Below are 21,568 nucleotides of genomic sequence, written 5' to 3'. Positions count from 1 at the left end.
TGGGATGGGGGAGACCACAGCTATGCAGGGCCCCTCACCTAAGCAGAGAATGTCCCCAGGAGTGGAACAAGGCGGAGAGGGTCCAGACAGCTTCCCATCCCCCAGTCCCTACGTGTACCCTCTTCCCTTCCCCATCCAGGTCCTGTTCACCCACAAATGTCCTTCCCTAGCTCATTCAGGAAACCTTTCCCAAAACTCCATTTCACAGCTCCTTTATGTATGATCACTTACTTTCCACCCTTTATATCTCAGCATTTAATTGACTAGAACAGAGTAGAGCATATTACTACTACAGTCTATAGTCGGTATTTTAAACAAACTAAGCTTCTCAGCTACTAAGATGTATCGATGTCCCCTGGGCAGGGCCAGCTGGTGCCCAGTAGATTTCCCATTAAGGGTGGTGTTTACCTGGGTCATGTCTACTGTCCCAGGGTCTGGCTTTTAGCTGTGCACACTCAGAGAAACTTTACCTCCAGTATTTTCAGGATAGTTTGGACTTGGGCTACTGAGCCACCTCAACAAGCTCCCAGAATTGGGTGTACAAAACAATGCTAGTTTATTAATTTGCAAGGAGACTTTGTGAACATCATGCACACTAGAAGAGATATGTTCCCTGCGTCCTGGGCAAGCCACATGGGAACCAAAGATGAGAAGGCAGCTTATGCTTGGCAAAGGTGGCACTGGAGCAGGGCAGGAGGAGTCAGGGAATGAGGTCCAATAGCGGGGTCTTTGTTCATTTCTGTGGTCCTCTAACCCGTGGACAGGTACCGGCCAGGTAGACCAGTATTCCAGTCAGTCTGGCTTGTACATCTCTTTGGCCAGTGCCTCAGGGGCAGGGTTTACTTGGTAGCATTCCTCCTTTTCCTCTTTCATAATTTTGTGATTTTTATTTTATTTACTAGTTTTGTTTAGTGTTTTATAAGCATTATCTCCCAGTTACACAGACTTGCATTTGCCAAAGTTGAGTGACTCCTATACAGTTTCAGGATTGGTGGGCCAGGCCACAGGGGTTAATGCTCATGCAAATCTAGAAGATGGTTAGGTGGCCCGGATGGGTCAGCGGGAAGCCAAGCACAGAGCAAGGAAACATGGTCCCTATCTGAGCGAAGGCTTGGGAAAGTGGAAGGGCCGGGGCTGACCACTTACTGCAGCCCCAGCGTGCGCATGCAGTGAAGCTGTCCGAAGGTCGTGCTTGCTTTGCCTGCCTCAGGCCAGCTGGCCAGCCCAAATGGCCTCTTTGGGCTTTAAGGGCTCCCCTCATGGGTCATCTCTAGTAAGCCAGTCTCCAGGAGCGCCAAACCAAGGAGGTGTGACTCGCATGGGCTTTGAAGTACGGCAGACTTGGGCTGCGTCCTGACTCCCTGCTCAGTAGTTGGATGTTCTCTGTATTTGGGCAAATGTTCTATTCCAAGCCTCAGTTTCCTCATTGGTAAAATGGGAATAACCCTTTGTAGGACATGCATAGGTAGCGCTGAGCACCGTGCCCGGCACAGACCCATAATCCAGGCAGTAGTAGCGTCTCAAGACAACAGTGGTCAATGAAGGATCTATATTCTCTACTGAATTGGGCCCCCAACGTCCCCATCAGTGCCACTGCTCCCTCCTCTAAAGCTTGGGGAAAGGGCAAGGCACTGGGGACCCAGACTGCCCCAGATGGTGAGAGGGAAGGAGTTATCGGTTCTCTTGCGCTTGGTTTGTTCAGAGTGGAGGACAAAGCTGCTTGTCCTGACTTTTTGGCCAACTCTTGGAAAGGGAAAGTCAGGTTTGATGCATGTCCTGCACAGGCAGCCAGAGGGGACAGAGAGGAGGGAAGGTTTTCTAGAAGAGGAAGGAGGGTCATTTTGGAGTGCCCAAGAGGTCTGTAAGAACCTCATGAGCAGTTTCGGGGTCTGTGAATATTTCCTGTAGAATGTGCATCCCCCCTCCATCTGTGTGGCCTACTCTGTGACATCAGTGGAATGCAAGCACCTCACAAGGGACATCCCTGTTGCCAAGGCAACCCCTTCACCTCAACGTAGACAGAGAGGAACAAGAAGCACCCTTCACCTCAAGGTAGACAGGGAGGAACCAGAACCACCCTTCACCTCAAGGTAGACAGGGAGGAACAAGAAGAACCCTTCACCTCAAGGTAGACAGGGAGGAACAAGAAGCACCCCAACTGTAAGACGCCTATTGAAGGGAAGGTGCACAGGAGGAGTACCACAGGTGTGTCTGGCAGAGAGTGGGCAAGGGAAAGAGGGCAGATGGAGGGTCTTCAGGCCTTGGGGTCGGCCGCAGGGAATACAGTACAGTGCAGCGCAGACAGCTGCAGTCTTGTTTAGTTCTCTGAGCTGTGACCTGGAACAAAGCACAGCTTCTTCCAGGGCCTCTGGCAGCTTCCATGGCTCTGAGCCTCCTTTCTACAGCCTGAATGTGACGGGAGAAGGGGAAGAGCAGTCTGGAGCCGTGACGGGGAGCTTAGAAAATGGGCTTTCCCTTTTCCACCCTCACCCCCGAAGGAAAGTGAGACAAGGATGCGCATGTCCTTACTGGATGGGTGGGGAGGCTCAGGGGGTCAAAGAGAGCCTTCATTCTGTAATGAAGCAAGTACTTATTGTGCACCTATGATGTGCAAGGTGCTGTGCTAGCGATCTGGTGGCCTCATGGAGTTTTGAATGCACACCAAGAGAAGGAATGCCTGGAATCCACTGCCCCAAGAGTAGGCGCCAACTGGAAATGGAAGCAGGGTCTCACACCAGCTCTAGCAGGCTCCTAGAGCTGCTAGAGCTGCTAGAGCAGGCTCCTAAACATCTAGGTGGGTTAAATAAAACCTGCAGGTTCCCTTCCTCCCAGGAAGCTCATGCAGTAATTCGGAGGTGTTTGTGATATACTCGAGGTCTGGGGAGTGGTGGTAGAGAGGACAACCAAGGGTGTTAACTGTGTCCTGGAAAACAGAAAACTTACCTGGCAGCAGAAAGCAAGGAAAGAAAGATCAAGTCTGGCTTTGAAAGCTGATGGGAGACTGAGCCCCAGCATCTAATGTCTTTCCTACTTAATCACTGGGCGGTGTGGGGTGGCAAATCCAGTTCGTGGCCTGGCATGAGGGTGATGAGTAAGTGCCTTCTGGTATGATGTGTGTGGTGGGATGGGGGAGACCACAGCTATGCAGGGCCCCTCACCTAAGCAGAGAATGTCCCCAGGAGTGGAACAAGGCGGAGAGGGTCCAGACAGCTTCCCATCCCCCAGTCCCTACGTGTACCCTCTTCCCTTCCCCATCCAGGTCCTGTTCACCCACAAATGTCCTTCCCTAGCTCATTCAGGAAACCTTTCCCAAAACTCCATTTCACAGCTCCTTTATGTATGATCACTTACTTTCCACCCTTTATATCTCAGCATTTAATTGACTAGAACAGAGTAGAGCATATTACTACTACAGTCTATAGTCGGTATTTTAAACAAACTAAGCTTCTCAGCTACTAAGATGTATCGATGTCCCCTGGGCAGGGCCAGCTGGTGCCCAGTAGATTTCCCATTAAGGGTGGTGTTTACCTGGGTCATGTCTACTGTCCCAGGGTCTGGCTTTTAGCTGTGCACACTCAGAGAAACTTTACCTCCAGTATTTTCAGGATAGTTTGGACTTGGGCTACTGAGCCACCTCAACAAGCTCCCAGAATTGGGCGTACAAAACAATGCTAGTTTATTAATTTGCAAGGAGACTTTGTGAACATCATGCACACTAGAAGAGATATGTTCCCTGCGTCCTGGGCAAGCCACATGGGAACCAAAGATGAGAAGGCAGCTTATGCTTGGCAAAGGTGGCACTGGAGCAGGGCAGGAGGAGTCAGGGAATGAGGTCCAATAGCGGGGTCTTTGTTCATTTCTGTGGTCCTCTAACCCGTGGACAGGTACCGGCCAGGTAGACCAGTATTCCAGTCAGTCTGGCTTGTACATCTCTTTGGCCAGTGCCTCAGGGGCAGGGTTTACTTGGTAGCATTCCTCCTTTTCCTCTTTCATAATTTTGTGATTTTTATTTTATTTACTAGTTTTGTTTAGTGTTTTATAAGCATTATCTCCCAGTTACACAGACTTGCATTTGCCAAAGTTGAGTGACTCCTATACAGTTTCAGGATTGGTGGGCCAGGCCACAGGGGTTAATGCTCATGCAAATCTAGAAGATGGTTAGGTGGCCCGGATGGGTCAGCGGGAAGCCAAGCACAGAGCAAGGAAACATGGTCCCTATCTGAGCGAAGGCTTGGGAAAGTGGAAGGGCCGGGGCTGACCACTTACTGCAGCCCCAGCGTGCGCATGCAGTGAAGCTGTCCGAAGGTCGTGCTTGCTTTGCCTGCCTCAGGCCAGCTGGCCAGCCCAAATGGCCTCTTTGGGCTTTAAGGGCTCCCCTCATGGGTCATCTCTAGTAAGCCAGTCTCCAGGAGCGCCAAACCAAGGAGGTGTGACTCGCATGGGCTTTGAAGTACGGCAGACTTGGGCTGCGTCCTGACTCCCTGCTCAGTAGTTGGATGTTCTCTGTATTTGGGCAAATGTTCTATTCCAAGCCTCAGTTTCCTCATTGGTAAAATGGGAATAACCCTTTGTAGGACATGCATAGGTAGCGCTGAGCACCGTGCCCGGCACAGACCCATAATCCAGGCAGTAGTAGCGTCTCAAGACAACAGTGGTCAATGAAGGATCTATATTCTCTACTGAATTGGGCCCCCAACGTCCCCATCAGTGCCACTGCTCCCTCCTCTAAAGCTTGGGGAAAGGGCAAGGCACTGGGGACCCAGACTGCCCCAGATGGTGAGAGGGAAGGAGTTATCGGTTCTCTTGCGCTTGGTTTGTTCAGAGTGGAGGACAAAGCTGCTTGTCCTGACTTTTTGGCCAACTCTTGGAAAGGGAAAGTCAGGTTTGATGCATGTCCTGCACAGGCAGCCAGAGGGGACAGAGAGGAGGGAAGGTTTTCTAGAAGAGGAAGGAGGGTCATTTTGGAGTGCCCAAGAGGTCTGTAAGAACCTCATGAGCAGTTTCGGGGTCTGTGAATATTTCCTGTAGAATGTGCATCCCCCCTCCATCTGTGTGGCCTACTCTGTGACATCAGTGGAATGCAAGCACCTCACAAGGGACATCCCTGTTGCCAAGGCAACCCCTTCACCTCAACGTAGACAGAGAGGAACAAGAAGCACCCTTCACCTCAAGGTAGACAGGGAGGAACCAGAACCACCCTTCACCTCAAGGTAGACAGGGAGGAACAAGAAGAACCCTTCACCTCAAGGTAGACAGGGAGGAACAAGAAGCACCCCAACTGTAAGACGCCTATTGAAGGGAAGGTGCACAGGAGGAGTACCACAGGTGTGTCTGGCAGAGAGTGGGCAAGGGAAAGAGGGCAGATGGAGGGTCTTCAGGCCTTGGGGTCGGCCGCAGGGAATACAGTACAGTGCAGTGCAGACAGCTGCAGTCTTGTTTAGTTCTCTGAGCTGTGACCTGGAACAAAGCACAGCTTCTTCCAGGGCCTCTGGCAGCTTCCATGGCTCTGAGCCTCCTTTCTACAGCCTGAATGTGACGGGAGAAGGGGAAGAGCAGTCTGGAGCCGTGACAGGGAGCTTAGAAAATGGGCTTTCCCTTTTCCACCCTCACCCCCGAAGGAAAGTGAGACAAGGATGCGCATGTCCTTACTGGATGGGTGGGGAGGCTCAGGGGGTCAAAGAGAGCCTTCATTCTGTAATGAAGCAAGTACTTATTGTGCACCTATGATGTGCAAGGTGCTGTGCTAGCGATCTGGTGGCCTCATGGAGTTTTGAATGCACACCAAGAGAAGGAATGCCTGGAATCCACTGCCCCAAGAGTAGGCGCCAACTGGAAATGGAAGCAGGGTCTCACACCAGCTCTAGCAGGCTCCTAGAGCTGCTAGAGCTGCTAGAGCAGGCTCCTAAACATCTAGGTGGGTTAAATAAAACCTGCAGGTTCCCTTCCTCCCAGGAAGCTCATGCAGTAATTCGGAGGTGTTTGTGATATACTCGAGGTCTGGGGAGTGGTGGTAGAGAGGACAACCAAGGGTGTTAACTGTGTCCTGGAAAATAGAAAACTTACCTGGCAGCAGAAAGCAAGGAAAGAAAGATCAAGTCTGGCTTTGAAAGCTGATGGGAGACTGAGCCCCAGCATCTAATGTCTTTCCTACTTAATCACTGGGCGGTGTGGGGTGGCAAATCCAGTTCGTGGCCTGGCATGAGGGTGATGAGTAAGTGCCTTCTGGTATGATGTGTGTGGTGGGATGGGGGAGACCACAGCTATGCAGGGCCCCTCACCTAAGCAGAGAATGTCCCCAGGAGTGGAACAAGGCGGAGAGGGTCCAGACAGCTTCCCATCCCCCAGTCCCTACGTGTACCCTCTTCCCTTCCCCATCCAGGTCCTGTTCACCCACAAATGTCCTTCCCTAGCTCATTCAGGAAACCTTTCCCAAAACTCCATTTCACAGCTCCTTTATGTATGATCACTTACTTTCCACCCTTTATATCTCAGCATTTAATTGACTAGAACAGAGTAGAGCATATTACTACTACAGTCTATAGTCGGTATTTTAAACAAACTAAGCTTCTCAGCTACTAAGATGTATCGATGTCCCCTGGGCAGGGCCAGCTGGTGCCCAGTAGATTTCCCATTAAGGGTGGTGTTTACCTGGGTCATGTCTACTGTCCCAGGGTCTGGCTTTTAGCTGTGCACACTCAGAGAAACTTTACCTCCAGTATTTTCAGGATAGTTTGGACTTGGGCTACTGAGCCACCTCAACAAGCTCCCAGAATTGGGTGTACAAAACAATGCTAGTTTATTAATTTGCAAGGAGACTTTGTGAACATCATGCACACTAGAAGAGATATGTTCCCTGCGTCCTGGGCAAGCCACATGGGAACCAAAGATGAGAAGGCAGCTTATGCTTGGCAAAGGTGGCACTGGAGCAGGGCAGGAGGAGTCAGGGAATGAGGTCCAATAGCGGGGTCTTTGTTCATTTCTGTGGTCCTCTAACCCGTGGACAGGTACCGGCCAGGTAGACCAGTATTCCAGTCAGTCTGGCTTGTACATCTCTTTGGCCAGTGCCTCAGGGGCAGGGTTTACTTGGTAGCATTCCTCCTTTTCCTCTTTCATAATTTTGTGATTTTTATTTTATTTACTAGTTTTGTTTAGTGTTTTATAAGCATTATCTCCCAGTTACACAGACTTGCATTTGCCAAAGTTGAGTGACTCCTATACAGTTTCAGGATTGGTGGGCCAGGCCACAGGGGTTAATGCTCATGCAAATCTAGAAGATGGTTAGGTGGCCCGGATGGGTCAGCGGGAAGCCAAGCACAGAGCAAGGAAACATGGTCCCTATCTGAGCGAAGGCTTGGGAAAGTGGAAGGGCCGGGGCTGACCACTTACTGCAGCCCCAGCGTGCGCATGCAGTGAAGCTGTCCGAAGGTCGTGCTTGCTTTGCCTGCCTCAGGCCAGCTGGCCAGCCCAAATGGCCTCTTTGGGCTTTAAGGGCTCCCCTCATGGGTCATCTCTAGTAAGCCAGTCTCCAGGAGCGCCAAACCAAGGAGGTGTGACTCGCATGGGCTTTGAAGTACGGCAGACTTGGGCTGCGTCCTGACTCCCTGCTCAGTAGTTGGATGTTCTCTGTATTTGGGCAAATGTTCTATTCCAAGCCTCAGTTTCCTCATTGGTAAAATGGGAATAACCCTTTGTAGGACATGCATAGGTAGCGCTGAGCACCGTGCCCGGCACAGACCCATAATCCAGGCAGTAGTAGCGTCTCAAGACAACAGTGGTCAATGAAGGATCTATATTCTCTACTGAATTGGGCCCCCAACGTCCCCATCAGTGCCACTGCTCCCTCCTCTAAAGCTTGGGGAAAGGGCAAGGCACTGGGGACCCAGACTGCCCCAGATGGTGAGAGGGAAGGAGTTATCGGTTCTCTTGCGCTTGGTTTGTTCAGAGTGGAGGACAAAGCTGCTTGTCCTGACTTTTTGGCCAACTCTTGGAAAGGGAAAGTCAGGTTTGATGCATGTCCTGCACAGGCAGCCAGAGGGGACAGAGAGGAGGGAAGGTTTTCTAGAAGAGGAAGGAGGGTCATTTTGGAGTGCCCAAGAGGTCTGTAAGAACCTCATGAGCAGTTTCGGGGTCTGTGAATATTTCCTGTAGAATGTGCATCCCCCCTCCATCTGTGTGGCCTACTCTGTGACATCAGTGGAATGCAAGCACCTCACAAGGGACATCCCTGTTGCCAAGGCAACCCCTTCACCTCAACGTAGACAGAGAGGAACAAGAAGCACCCTTCACCTCAAGGTAGACAGGGAGGAACCAGAACCACCCTTCACCTCAAGGTAGACAGGGAGGAACAAGAAGAACCCTTCACCTCAAGGTAGACAGGGAGGAACAAGAAGCACCCCAACTGTAAGACGCCTATTGAAGGGAAGGTGCACAGGAGGAGTACCACAGGTGTGTCTGGCAGAGAGTGGGCAAGGGAAAGAGGGCAGATGGAGGGTCTTCAGGCCTTGGGGTCGGCCGCAGGGAATACAGTACAGTGCAGTGCAGACAGCTGCAGTCTTGTTTAGTTCTCTGAGCTGTGACCTGGAACAAAGCACAGCTTCTTCCAGGGCCTCTGGCAGCTTCCATGGCTCTGAGCCTCCTTTCTACAGCCTGAATGTGACGGGAGAAGGGGAAGAGCAGTCTGGAGCCGTGACGGGGAGCTTAGAAAATGGGCTTTCCCTTTTCCACCCTCACCCCCGAAGGAAAGTGAGACAAGGATGCGCATGTCCTTACTGGATGGGTGGGGAGGCTCAGGGGCTCAAAGAGAGCCTTCATTCTGTAATGAAGCAAGTACTTATTGTGTACCTATGATGTGCGAGGTGCTGTGCTAGCGATCTGGTGGCCTCATGGAGTTTTGAATGCACACCAAGAGAAGGAATGCCTGGAATCCACTGCCCCAAGAGTAGGCGCCAACTGGAAATGGAAGCAGGGTCTCACACCAGCTCTAGCAGGCTCCTAGAGCTGCTAGAGCTGCTAGAGCAGGCTCCTAAACATCTAGGTGGGTTAAATAAAACCTGCAGGTTCCCTTCCTCCCAGGAAGCTCATGCAGTAATTCGGAGGTGTTTGTGATATACTCGAGGTCTGGGGAGTGGTGGTAGAGAGGACAACCAAGGGTGTTAACTGTGTCCTGGAAAACAGAAAACTTACCTGGCAGCAGAAAGCAAGGAAAGAAAGATCAAGTCTGGCTTTGAAAGCTGATGGGAGACTGAGCCCCAGCATCTAATGTCTTTCCTACTTAATCACTGGGCGGTGTGGGGTGGCAAATCCAGTTTGTGGCCTGGCATGAGGGTGATGAGTAAGTGCCTTCTGGTATGATGTGTGTGGTGGGATGGGGGAGACCACAGCTATGCAGGGCCCCTCACCTAAGCAGAGAATGTCCCCAGGAGTGGAACAAGGCGGAGAGGGTCCAGACAGCTTCCCATCCCCCAGTCCCTACGTGTACCCTCTTCCCTTCCCCATCCAGGTCCTGTTCACCCACAAATGTCCTTCCCTAGCTCATTCAGGAAACCTTTCCCAAAACTCCATTTCACAGCTCCTTTATGTATGATCACTTACTTTCCACCCTTTATATCTCAGCATTTAATTGACTAGAACAGAGTAGAGCATATTACTACTACAGTCTATAGTCGGTATTTTAAACAAACTAAGCTTCTCAGCTACTAAGATGTATCGATGTCCCCTGGGCAGGGCCAGCTGGTGCCCAGTAGATTTCCCATTAAGGGTGGTGTTTACCTGGGTCATGTCTACTGTCCCAGGGTCTGGCTTTTAGCTGTGCACACTCAGAGAAACTTTACCTCCAGTATTTTCAGGATAGTTTGGACTTGGGCTACTGAGCCACCTCAACAAGCTCCCAGAATTGGGCGTACAAAACAATGCTAGTTTATTAATTTGCAAGGAGACTTTGTGAACATCATGCACACTAGAAGAGATATGTTCCCTGCGTCCTGGGCAAGCCACATGGGAACCAAAGATGAGAAGGCAGCTTATGCTTGGCAAAGGTGGCACTGGAGCAGGGCAGGAGGAGTCAGGGAATGAGGTCCAATAGCGGGGTCTTTGTTCATTTCTGTGGTCCTCTAACCCGTGGACAGGTACCGGCCAGGTAGACCAGTATTCCAGTCAGTCTGGCTTGTACATCTCTTTGGCCAGTGCCTCAGGGGCAGGGTTTACTTGGTAGCATTCCTCCTTTTCCTCTTTCATAATTTTGTGATTTTTATTTTATTTACTAGTTTTGTTTAGTGTTTTATAAGCATTATCTCCCAGTTACACAGACTTGCATTTGCCAAAGTTGAGTGACTCCTATACAGTTTCAGGATTGGTGGGCCAGGCCACAGGGGTTAATGCTCATGCAAATCTAGAAGATGGTTAGGTGGCCCGGATGGGTCAGCGGGAAGCCAAGCACAGAGCAAGGAAACATGGTCCCTATCTGAGCGAAGGCTTGGGAAAGTGGAAGGGCCGGGGCTGACCACTTACTGCAGCCCCAGCGTGCGCATGCAGTGAAGCTGTCCAAAGGTCGTGCTTGCTTTGCCTGCCTCAGGCCAGCTGGCCAGCCCAAATGGCCTCTTTGGGCTTTAAGGGCTCCCCTCATGGGTCATCTCTAGTAAGCCAGTCTCCAGGAGCGCCAAACCAAGGAGGTGTGACTCGCATGGGCTTTGAAGTACGGCAGACTTGGGCTGCGTCCTGACTCCCTGCTCAGTAGTTGGATGTTCTCTGTATTTGGGCAAATGTTCTATTCCAAGCCTCAGTTTCCTCATTGGTAAAATGGGAATAACCCTTTGTAGGACATGCATAGGTAGCGCTGAGCACCGTGCCCGGCACAGACCCATAATCCAGGCAGTAGTAGCGTCTCAAGACAACAGTGGTCAATGAAGGATCTATATTCTCTACTGAATTGGGCCCCCAACGTCCCCATCAGTGCCACTGCTCCCTCCTCTAAAGCTTGGGGAAAGGGCAAGGCACTGGGGACCCAGACTGCCCCAGATGGTGAGAGGGAAGGAGTTATCGGTTCTCTTGCGCTTGGTTTGTTCAGAGTGGAGGACAAAGCTGCTTGTCCTGACTTTTTGGCCAACTCTTGGAAAGGGAAAGTCAGGTTTGATGCATGTCCTGCACAGGCAGCCAGAGGGGACAGAGAGGAGGGAAGGTTTTCTAGAAGAGGAAGGAGGGTCATTTTGGAGTGCCCAAGAGGTCTGTAAGAACCTCATGAGCAGTTTCGGGGTCTGTGAATATTTCCTGTAGAATGTGCATCCCCCCTCCATCTGTGTGGCCTACTCTGTGACATCAGTGGAATGCAAGCACCTCACAAGGGACATCCCTGTTGCCAAGGCAACCCCTTCACCTCAACGTAGACAGAGAGGAACAAGAAGCACCCTTCACCTCAAGGTAGACAGGGAGGAACCAGAACCACCCTTCACCTCAAGGTAGACAGGGAGGAACAAGAAGAACCCTTCACCTCAAGGTAGACAGGGAGGAACAAGAAGCACCCCAACTGTAAGACGCCTATTGAAGGGAAGGTGCACAGGAGGAGTACCACAGGTGTGTCTGGCAGAGAGAGTGGGCAAGGGAAAGAGGGCAGATGGAGGGTCTTCAGGCCTTGGGGTCGGCCGCAGGGAATACAGTACAGTGCAGTGCAGACAGCTGCAGTCTTGTTTAGTTCTCTGAGCTGTGACCTGGAACAAAGCACAGCTTCTTCCAGGGCCTCTGGCAGCTTCCATGGCTCTGAGCCTCCTTTCTACAGCCTGAATGTGACGGGAGAAGGGGAAGAGCAGTCTGGAGCCGTGACAGGGAGCTTAGAAAATGGGCTTTCCCTTTTCCACCCTCACCCCCGAAGGAAAGTGAGACAAGGATGCGCATGTCCTTACTGGATGGGTGGGGAGGCTCAGGGGCTCAAAGAGAGCCTTCATTCTGTAATGAAGCAAGTACTTATTGTGCACCTATGATGTGCAAGGTGCTGTGCTAGCGATCTGGTGGCCTCATGGAGTTTTGAATGCACACCAAGAGAAGGAATGCCTGGAATCCACTGCCCCAAGAGTAGGCGCCAACTGGAAATGGAAGCAGGGTCTCACACCAGCTCTAGCAGGCTCCTAGAGCTGCTAGAGCTGCTAGAGCAGGCTCCTAAACATCTAGGTGGGTTAAATAAAACCTGCAGGTTCCCTTCCTCCCAGGAAGCTCATGCAGTAATTCGGAGGTGTTTGTGATATACTCGAGGTCTGGGGAGTGGTGGTAGAGAGGACAACCAAGGGTGTTAACTGTGTCCTGGAAAACAGAAAACTTACCTGGCAGCAGAAAGCAAGGAAAGAAAGATCAAGTCTGGCTTTGAAAGCTGATGGGAGACTGAGCCCCAGCATCTAATGTCTTTCCTACTTAATCACTGGGCGGTGTGGGGTGGCAAATCCAGTTCGTGGCCTGGCATGAGGGTGATGAGTAAGTGCCTTCTGGTATGATGTGTGTGGTGGGATGGGGGAGACCACAGCTATGCAGGGCCCCTCACCTAAGCAGAGAATGTCCCCAGGAGTGGAACAAGGCGGAGAGGGTCCAGACAGCTTCCCATCCCCCAGTCCCTACGTGTACCCTCTTCCCTTCCCCATCCAGGTCCTGTTCACCCACAAATGTCCTTCCCTAGCTCATTCAGGAAACCTTTCCCAAAACTCCATTTCACAGCTCCTTTATGTATGATCACTTACTTTCCACCCTTTATATCTCAGCATTTAATTGACTAGAACAGAGTAGAGCATATTACTACTACAGTCTATAGTCGGTATTTTAAACAAACTAAGCTTCTCAGCTACTAAGATGTATCGATGTCCCCTGGGCAGGGCCAGCTGGTGCCCAGTAGATTTCCCATTAAGGGTGGTGTTTACCTGGGTCATGTCTACTGTCCCAGGGTCTGGCTTTTAGCTGTGCACACTCAGAGAAACTTTACCTCCAGTATTTTCAGGATAGTTTGGACTTGGGCTACTGAGCCACCTCAACAAGCTCCCAGAATTGGGCGTACAAAACAATGCTAGTTTATTAATTTGCAAGGAGACTTTGTGAACATCATGCACACTAGAAGAGATATGTTCCCTGCGTCCTGGGCAAGCCACATGGGAACCAAAGATGAGAAGGCAGCTTATGCTTGGCAAAGGTGGCACTGGAGCAGGGCAGGAGGAGTCAGGGAATGAGGTCCAATAGCGGGGTCTTTGTTCATTTCTGTGGTCCTCTAACCCGTGGACAGGTACCGGCCAGGTAGACCAGTATTCCAGTCAGTCTGGCTTGTACATCTCTTTGGCCAGTGCCTCAGGGGCAGGGTTTACTTGGTAGCATTCCTCCTTTTCCTCTTTCATAATTTTGTGATTTTTATTTTATTTACTAGTTTTGTTTAGTGTTTTATAAGCATTATCTCCCAGTTACACAGACTTGCATTTGCCAAAGTTGAGTGACTCCTATACAGTTTCAGGATTGGTGGGCCAGGCCACAGGGGTTAATGCTCATGCAAATCTAGAAGATGGTTAGGTGGCCCGGATGGGTCAGCGGGAAGCCAAGCACAGAGCAAGGAAACATGGTCCCTATCTGAGCGAAGGCTTGGGAAAGTGGAAGGGCCGGGGCTGACCACTTACTGCAGCCCCAGCGTGCGCATGCAGTGAAGCTGTCCGAAGGTCGTGCTTGCTTTGCCTGCCTCAGGCCAGCTGGCCAGCCCAAATGGCCTCTTTGGGCTTTAAGGGCTCCCCTCATGGGTCATCTCTAGTAAGCCAGTCTCCAGGAGCGCCAAACCAAGGAGGTGTGACTCGCATGGGCTTTGAAGTACGGCAGACTTGGGCTGCGTCCTGACTCCCTGCTCAGTAGTTGGATGTTCTCTGTATTTGGGCAAATGTTCTATTCCAAGCCTCAGTTTCCTCATTGGTAAAATGGGAATAACCCTTTGTAGGACATGCATAGGTAGCGCTGAGCACCGTGCCCGGCACAGACCCATAATCCAGGCAGTAGTAGCGTCTCAAGACAACAGTGGTCAATGAAGGATCTATATTCTCTACTGAATTGGGCCCCCAACGTCCCCATCAGTGCCACTGCTCCCTCCTCTAAAGCTTGGGGAAAGGGCAAGGCACTGGGGACCCAGACTGCCCCAGATGGTGAGAGGGAAGGAGTTATCGGTTCTCTTGCGCTTGGTTTGTTCAGAGTGGAGGACAAAGCTGCTTGTCCTGACTTTTTGGCCAACTCTTGGAAAGGGAAAGTCAGGTTTGATGCATGTCCTGCACAGGCAGCCAGAGGGGACAGAGAGGAGGGAAGGTTTTCTAGAAGAGGAAGGAGGGTCATTTTGGAGTGCCCAAGAGGTCTGTAAGAACCTCATGAGCAGTTTCGGGGTCTGTGAATATTTCCTGTAGAATGTGCATCCCCCCTCCATCTGTGTGGCCTACTCTGTGACATCAGTGGAATGCAAGCACCTCACAAGGGACATCCCTGTTGCCAAGGCAACCCCTTCACCTCAACGTAGACAGAGAGGAACAAGAAGCACCCTTCACCTCAAGGTAGACAGGGAGGAACCAGAACCACCCTTCACCTCAAGGTAGACAGGGAGGAACAAGAAGAACCCTTCACCTCAAGGTAGACAGGGAGGAACAAGAAGCACCCCAACTGTAAGACGCCTATTGAAGGGAAGGTGCACAGGAGGAGTACCACAGGTGTGTCTGGCAGAGAGAGTGGGCAAGGGAAAGAGGGCAGATGGAGGGTCTTCAGGCCTTGGGGTCGGCCGCAGGGAATACAGTACAGTGCAGTGCAGACAGCTGCAGTCTTGTTTAGTTCTCTGAGCTGTGACCTGGAACAAAGCACAGCTTCTTCCAGGGCCTCTGGCAGCTTCCATGGCTCTGAGCCTCCTTTCTACAGCCTGAATGTGACGGGAGAAGGGGAAGAGCAGTCTGGAGCCGTGACGGGGAGCTTAGAAAATGGGCTTTCCCTTTTCCACCCTCACCCCCGAAGGAAAGTGAGACAAGGATGCGCATGTCCTTACTGGATGGGTGGGGAGGCTCAGGGGCTCAAAGAGAGCCTTCATTCTGTAATGAAGCAAGTACTTATTGTGCACCTATGATGTGCAAGGTGCTGTGCTAGCGATCTGGTGGCCTCATGGAGTTTTGAATGCACACCAAGAGAAGGAATGCCTGGAATCCACTGCCCCAAGAGTAGGCGCCAACTGGAAATGGAAGCAGGGTCTCACACCAGCTCTAGCAGGCTCCTAGAGCTGCTAGAGCTGCTAGAGCAGGCTCCTAAACATCTAGGTGGGTTAAATAAAACCTGCAGGTTCCCTTCCTCCCAGGAAGCTCATGCAGTAATTCGGAGGTGTTTGTGATATACTCGAGGTCTGGGGAGTGGTGGTAGAGAGGACAACCAAGGGTGTTAACTGTGTCCTGGAAAATAGAAAACTTACCTGGCAGCAGAAAGCAAGGAAAGAAAGATCAAGTCTGGCTTTGAAAGCTGATGGGAGACTGAGCCCCAGCATCTAATGTCTTTCCTACTTAATCACTGGGCGGTGTGGGGTGGCAAATCCAGTTCGTGGCCTGGCATGAGGGTGATGAGTAAGTGCCTTCTGGTATGATGTGTGTGGTGGGATGGGGGAGACCACAGCTATGCAGGGCCCCTCACCTAAGCAGAGAATGTCCCCAGGAGTGGAACAAGGCGGAGAGGGTCCAGACAGCTTCCCATCCCCCAGTCCCTACGTGTACCCTCTTCCCTTCCCCATCCAGGTCCTGTTCACCCACAAATGTCCTTCCCTAGCTCATTCAGGAAACCTTTCCCAAAACTCCATTTCACAGCTCCTTTATGTATGATCACTTACTTTCCACCCTTTATATCTCAGCATTTAATTGACTAGAACAGAGTAGAGCATATTACTACTACAGTCTATAGTCGGTATTTTAAACAAACTAAGCTTCTCAGCTACTAAGATGTATCGATGTCCCCTGGGCAGGGCCAGCTGGTGCCCAGTAGATTTCCCATTAAGGGTGGTGTTTACCTGGGTCATGTCTACTGTCCCAGGGTCTGGCTTTTAGCTGTGCACACTCAGAGAAACTTTACCTCCAGTATTTTCAGGATAGTTTGGACTTGGGCTACTGAGCCACCTCAACAAGCTCCCAGAATTGGGTGTACAAAACAATGCTAGTTTATTAATTTGCAAGGAGACTTTGTGAACATCATGCACACTAGAAGAGATATGTTCCCTGCGTCCTGGGCAAGCCACATGGGAACCAAAGATGAGAAGGCAGCTTATGCTTGGCAAAGGTGGCACTGGAGCAGGGCAGGAGGAGTCAGGGAATGAGGTCCAATAGCGGGGTCTTTGTTCATTTCTGTGGTCCTCTAACCCGTGGACAGGTACCGGCCAGGTAGACCAGTATTCCAGTCAGTCTGGCTTGTACATCTCTTTGGCCAGTGCCTCAGGGGCAGGGTTTACTTGGTAGCATTCCTCCTTTTCCTCTTTCATAATTTTGTGATTTTTATTTTATTTACTAGTTTTGTTTAGTGTTTTATAAGCATTATCTCCCAGTTACACAGACTTGCATTTGCCAAAGTTGAGTGACTCCTATACAGTTTCAGGATTGGTGGGCCAGGCCACAGGGGTTAATGCTCATGCAAATCTAGAAGATGGTTAGGTGGCCCGGATGGGTCAGCGGGAAGCCAAGCACAGAGCAAGGAAACATGGTCCCTATCTGAGCGAAGGCTTGGGAAAGTGGAAGGGCCGGGGCTGACCACTTACTGCAGCCCCAGCGTGCGCATGCAGTGAAGCTGTCCGAAGGTCGTGCTTGCTTTGCCTGCCTCAGGCCAGCTGGCCAGCCCAAATGGCCTCTTTGGGCTTTAAGGGCTCCCCTCATGGGTCATCTCTAGTAAGCCAGTCTCCAGGAGCGCCAAACCAAGGAGGTGTGACTCGCATGGGCTTTGAAGTACGGCAGACTTGGGCTGCGTCCTGACTCCCTGCTCAGTAGTTGGATGTTCTCTGTATTTGGGCAAATGTTCTATTCCAAGCCTCAGTTTCCTCATTGGTAAAATGGGAATAACCCTTTGTAGGACATGCATAGGTAGCGCTGAGCACCGTGCCCGGCACAGACCCATAATCCAGGCAGTAGTAGCGTCTCAAGACAACAGTGGTCAATGAAGGATCTATATTCTCTACTGAATTGGGCCCCCAACGTCCCCATCAGTGCCACTGCTCCCTCCTCTAAAGCTTGGGGAAAGGGCAAGGCACTGGGGACCCAGACTGCCCCAGATGGTGAGAGGGAAGGAGTTATCGGTTCTCTTGCGCTTGGTTTGTTCAGAGTGGAGGACAAAGCTGCTTGTCCTGACTTTTTGGCCAACTCTTGGAAAGGGAAAGTCAGGTTTGATGCATGTCCTGCACAGGCAGCCAGAGGGGACAGAGAGGAGGGAAGGTTTTCTAGAAGAGGAAGGAGGGTCATTTTGGAGTGCCCAAGAGGTCTGTAAGAACCTCATGAGCAGTTTCGGGGTCTGTGAATATTTCCTGTAGAATGTGCATCCCCCCTCCATCTGTGTGGCCTACTCTGTGACATCAGTGGAATGCAAGCACCTCACAAGGGACATCCCTGTTGCCAAGGCAACCCCTTCACCTCAACGTAGACAGAGAGGAACAAGAAGCACCCTTCACCTCAAGGTAGACAGGGAGGAACCAGAACCACCCTTCACCTCAAGGTAGACAGGGAGGAACAAGAAGAACCCTTCACCTCAAGGTAGACAGGGAGGAACAAGAAGCACCCCAACTGTAAGACGCCTATTGAAGGGAAGGTGCACAGGAGGAGTACCACAGGTGTGTCTGGCAGAGAGAGTGGGCAAGGGAAAGAGGGCAGATGGAGGGTCTTCAGGCCTTGGGGTCGGCCGCAGGGAATACAGTACAGTGCAGTGCAGACAGCTGCAGTCTTGTTTAGTTCTCTGAGCTGTGACCTGGAACAAAGCACAGCTTCTTCCAGGGCCTCTGGCAGCTTCCATGGCTCTGAGCCTCCTTTCTACAGCCTGAATGTGACGGGAGAAGGGGAAGAGCAGTCTGGAGCCGTGACGGGGAGCTTAGAAAATGGGCTTTCCCTTTTCCACCCTCACCCCCGAAGGAAAGTGAGACAAGGATGCGCATGTCCTTACTGGATGGGTGGGGAGGCTCAGGGGCTCAAAGAGAGCCTTCATTCTGTAATGAAGCAAGTACTTATTGTGCACCTATGATGTGCAAGGTGCTGTGCTAGCGATCTGGTGGCCTCATGGAGTTTTGAATGCACACCAAGAGAAGGAATGCCTGGAATCCACTGCCCCAAGAGTAGGCGCCAACTGGAAATGGAAGCAGGGTCTCACACCAGCTCTAGCAGGCTCCTAGAGCTGCTAGAGCTGCTAGAGCAGGCTCCTAAACATCTAGGTGGGTTAAATAAAACCTGCAGGTTCCCTTCCTCCCAGGAAGCTCATGCAGTAATTCGGAGGTGTTTGTGATATACTCGAGGTCTGGGGAGTGGTGGTAGAGAGGACAACCAAGGGTGTTAACTGTGTCCTGGAAAACAGAAAACTTACCTGGCAGCAGAAAGCAAGGAAAGAAAGATCAAGTCTGGCTTTGAAAGCTGATGGGAGACTGAGCCCCAGCATCTAATGTCTTTCCTACTTAATCACTGGGCGGTGTGGGGTGGCAAATCCAGTTCGTGGCCTGGCATGAGGGTGATGAGTAAGTGCCTTCTGGTATGATGTGTGTGGTGGGATGGGGGAGACCACAGCTATGCAGGGCCCCTCACCTAAGCAGAGAATGTCCCCAGGAGTGGAACAAGGCGGAGAGGGTCCAGACAGCTTCCCATCCCCCAGTCCCTACGTGTACCCTCTTCCCTTCCCCATCCAGGTCCTGTTCACCCACAAATGTCCTTCCCTAGCTCATTCAGGAAACCTTTCCCAAAACTCCATTTCACAGCTCCTTTATGTATGATCACTTACTTTCCACCCTTTATATCTCAGCATTTAATTGACTAGAACAGAGTAGAGCATATTACTACTACAGTCTATAGTCGGTATTTTAAACAAACTAAGCTTCTCAGCTACTAAGATGTATCGATGTCCCCTGGGCAGGGCCAGCTGGTGCCCAGTAGATTTCCCATTAAGGGTGGTGTTTACCTGGGTCATGTCTACTGTCCCAGGGTCTGGCTTTTAGCTGTGCACACTCAGAGAAACTTTACCTCCAGTATTTTCAGGATAGTTTGGACTTGGGCTACTGAGCCACCTCAACAAGCTCCCAGAATTGGGCGTACAAAACAATGCTAGTTTATTAATTTGCAAGGAGACTTTGTGAACATCATGCACACTAGAAGAGATATGTTCCCTGCGTCCTGGGCAAGCCACATGGGAACCAAAGATGAGAAGGCAGCTTATGCTTGGCAAAGGTGGCACTGGAGCAGGGCAGGAGGAGTCAGGGAATGAGGTCCAATAGCGGGGTCTTTGTTCATTTCTGTGGTCCTCTAACCCGTGGACAGGTACCGGCCAGGTAGACCAGTATTCCAGTCAGTCTGGCTTGTACATCTCTTTGGCCAGTGCCTCAGGGGCAGGGTTTACTTGGTAGCATTCCTCCTTTTCCTCTTTCATAATTTTGTGATTTTTATTTTATTTACTAGTTTTGTTTAGTGTTTTATAAGCATTATCTCCCAGTTACACAGACTTGCATTTGCCAAAGTTGAGTGACTCCTATACAGTTTCAGGATTGGTGGGCCAGGCCACAGGGGTTAATGCTCATGCAAATCTAGAAGATGGTTAGGTGGCCCGGATGGGTCAGCGGGAAGCCAAGCACAGAGCAAGGAAACATGGTCCCTATCTGAGCGAAGGCTTGGGAAAGTGGAAGGGCCGGGGCTGACCACTTACTGCAGCCCCAGCGTGCGCATGCAGTGAAGCTGTCCGAAGGTCGTGCTTGCTTTGCCTGCCTCAGGCCAGCTGGCCAGCCCAAATGGCCTCTTTGGGCTTTAAGGGCTCCCCTCATGGGTCATCTCTAGTAAGCCAGTCTCCAGGAGCGCCAAACCAAGGAGGTGTGACTCGCATGGGCTTTGAAGTACGGCAGACTTGGGCTGCGTCCTGACTCCCTGCTCAGTAGTTGGATGTTCTCTGTATTTGGGCAAATGTTCTATTCCAAGCCTCAGTTTCCTCATTGGTAAAATGGGAATAACCCTTTGTAGGACATGCATAGGTAGCGCTGAGCACCGTGCCCGGCACAGACCCATAATCCAGGCAGTAGTAGCGTCTCAAGACAACAGTGGTCAATGAAGGATCTATATTCTCTACTGAATTGGGCCCCCAACGTCCCCATCAGTGCCACTGCTCCCTCCTCTAAAGCTTGGGGAAAGGGCAAGGCACTGGGGACCCAGACTGCCCCAGATGGTGAGAGGGAAGGAGTTATCGGTTCTCTTGCGCTTGGTTTGTTCAGAGTGGAGGACAAAGCTGCTTGTCCTGACTTTTTGGCCAACTCTTGGAAAGGGAAAGTCAGGTTTGATGCATGTCCTGCACAGGCAGCCAGAGGGGACAGAGAGGAGGGAAGGTTTTCTAGAAGAGGAAGGAGGGTCATTTTGGAGTGCCCAAGAGGTCTGTAAGAACCTCATGAGCAGTTTCGGGGTCTGTGAATATTTCCTGTAGAATGTGCATCCCCCCTCCATCTGTGTGGCCTACTCTGTGACATCAGTGGAATGCAAGCACCTCACAAGGGACATCCCTGTTGCCAAGGCAACCCCTTCACCTCAACGTAGACAGAGAGGAACAAGAAGCACCCTTCACCTCAAGGTAGACAGGGAGGAACCAGAACCACCCTTCACCTCAAGGTAGACAGGGAGGAACAAGAAGAACCCTTCACCTCAAGGTAGACAGGGAGGAACAAGAAGCACCCCAACTGTAAGACGCCTATTGAAGGGAAGGTGCACAGGAGGAGTACCACAGGTGTGTCTGGCAGAGAGAGTGGGCAAGGGAAAGAGGGCAGATGGAGGGTCTTCAGGCCTTGGGGTCGGCCGCAGGGAATACAGTACAGTGCAGTGCAGACAGCTGCAGTCTTGTTTAGTTCTCTGAGCTGTGACCTGGAACAAAGCACAGCTTCTTCCAGGGCCTCTGGCAGCTTCCATGGCTCTGAGCCTCCTTTCTACAGCCTGAATGTGACGGGAGAAGGGGAAGAGCAGTCTGGAGCCGTGACGGGGAGCTTAGAAAATGGGCTTTCCCTTTTCCACCCTCACCCCCGAAGGAAAGTGAGACAAGGATGCGCATGTCCTTACTGGATGGGTGGGGAGGCTCAGGGGGTCAAAGAGAGCCTTCATTCTGTAATGAAGCAAGTACTTATTGTGCACCTATGATGTGCAAGGTGCTGTGCTAGCGATCTGGTGGCCTCATGGAGTTTTGAATGCACACCAAGAGAAGGAATGCCTGGAATCCACTGCCCCAAGAGTAGGCGCCAACTGGAAATGGAAGCAGGGTCTCACACCAGCTCTAGCAGGCTCCTAGAGCTGCTAGAGCTGCTAGAGCAGGCTCCTAAACATCTAGGTGGGTTAAATTAAACCTGCAGGACACCCTTCCTCCCAGGTAGTTC

The 21,568-nt window shown here is 51.3% G+C and overlaps 1 protein-coding gene across 1 annotated transcript in view; it reads right to left on the bottom strand.

Annotated features, from left to right (window-relative positions):
- Window positions 1–21,249, bottom strand: part of GSTO2 (glutathione S-transferase omega 2) — an 87,856-nt gene extending 66,607 nt beyond the window's left edge. The window contains 1 exon segment of the mRNA XM_057505389.1: window positions 21,219–21,249. Coding sequence (XP_057361372.1) covers window positions 21,219–21,249 — 31 coding nt within the window.
- Window positions 21,250–21,568: the final 319 nt, after the last annotated feature.

Source organism: Manis pentadactyla, chromosome 8 (assembly GCF_030020395.1).
Source record: "Manis pentadactyla isolate mManPen7 chromosome 8, mManPen7.hap1, whole genome shotgun sequence".
Lineage (NCBI taxonomy): Eukaryota > Metazoa > Chordata > Mammalia > Pholidota > Manidae > Manis > Manis pentadactyla.
The sequence above is the reverse complement of the archived record's forward strand: the minus strand, read 5'-3'. Positions and strand labels throughout refer to the sequence as shown.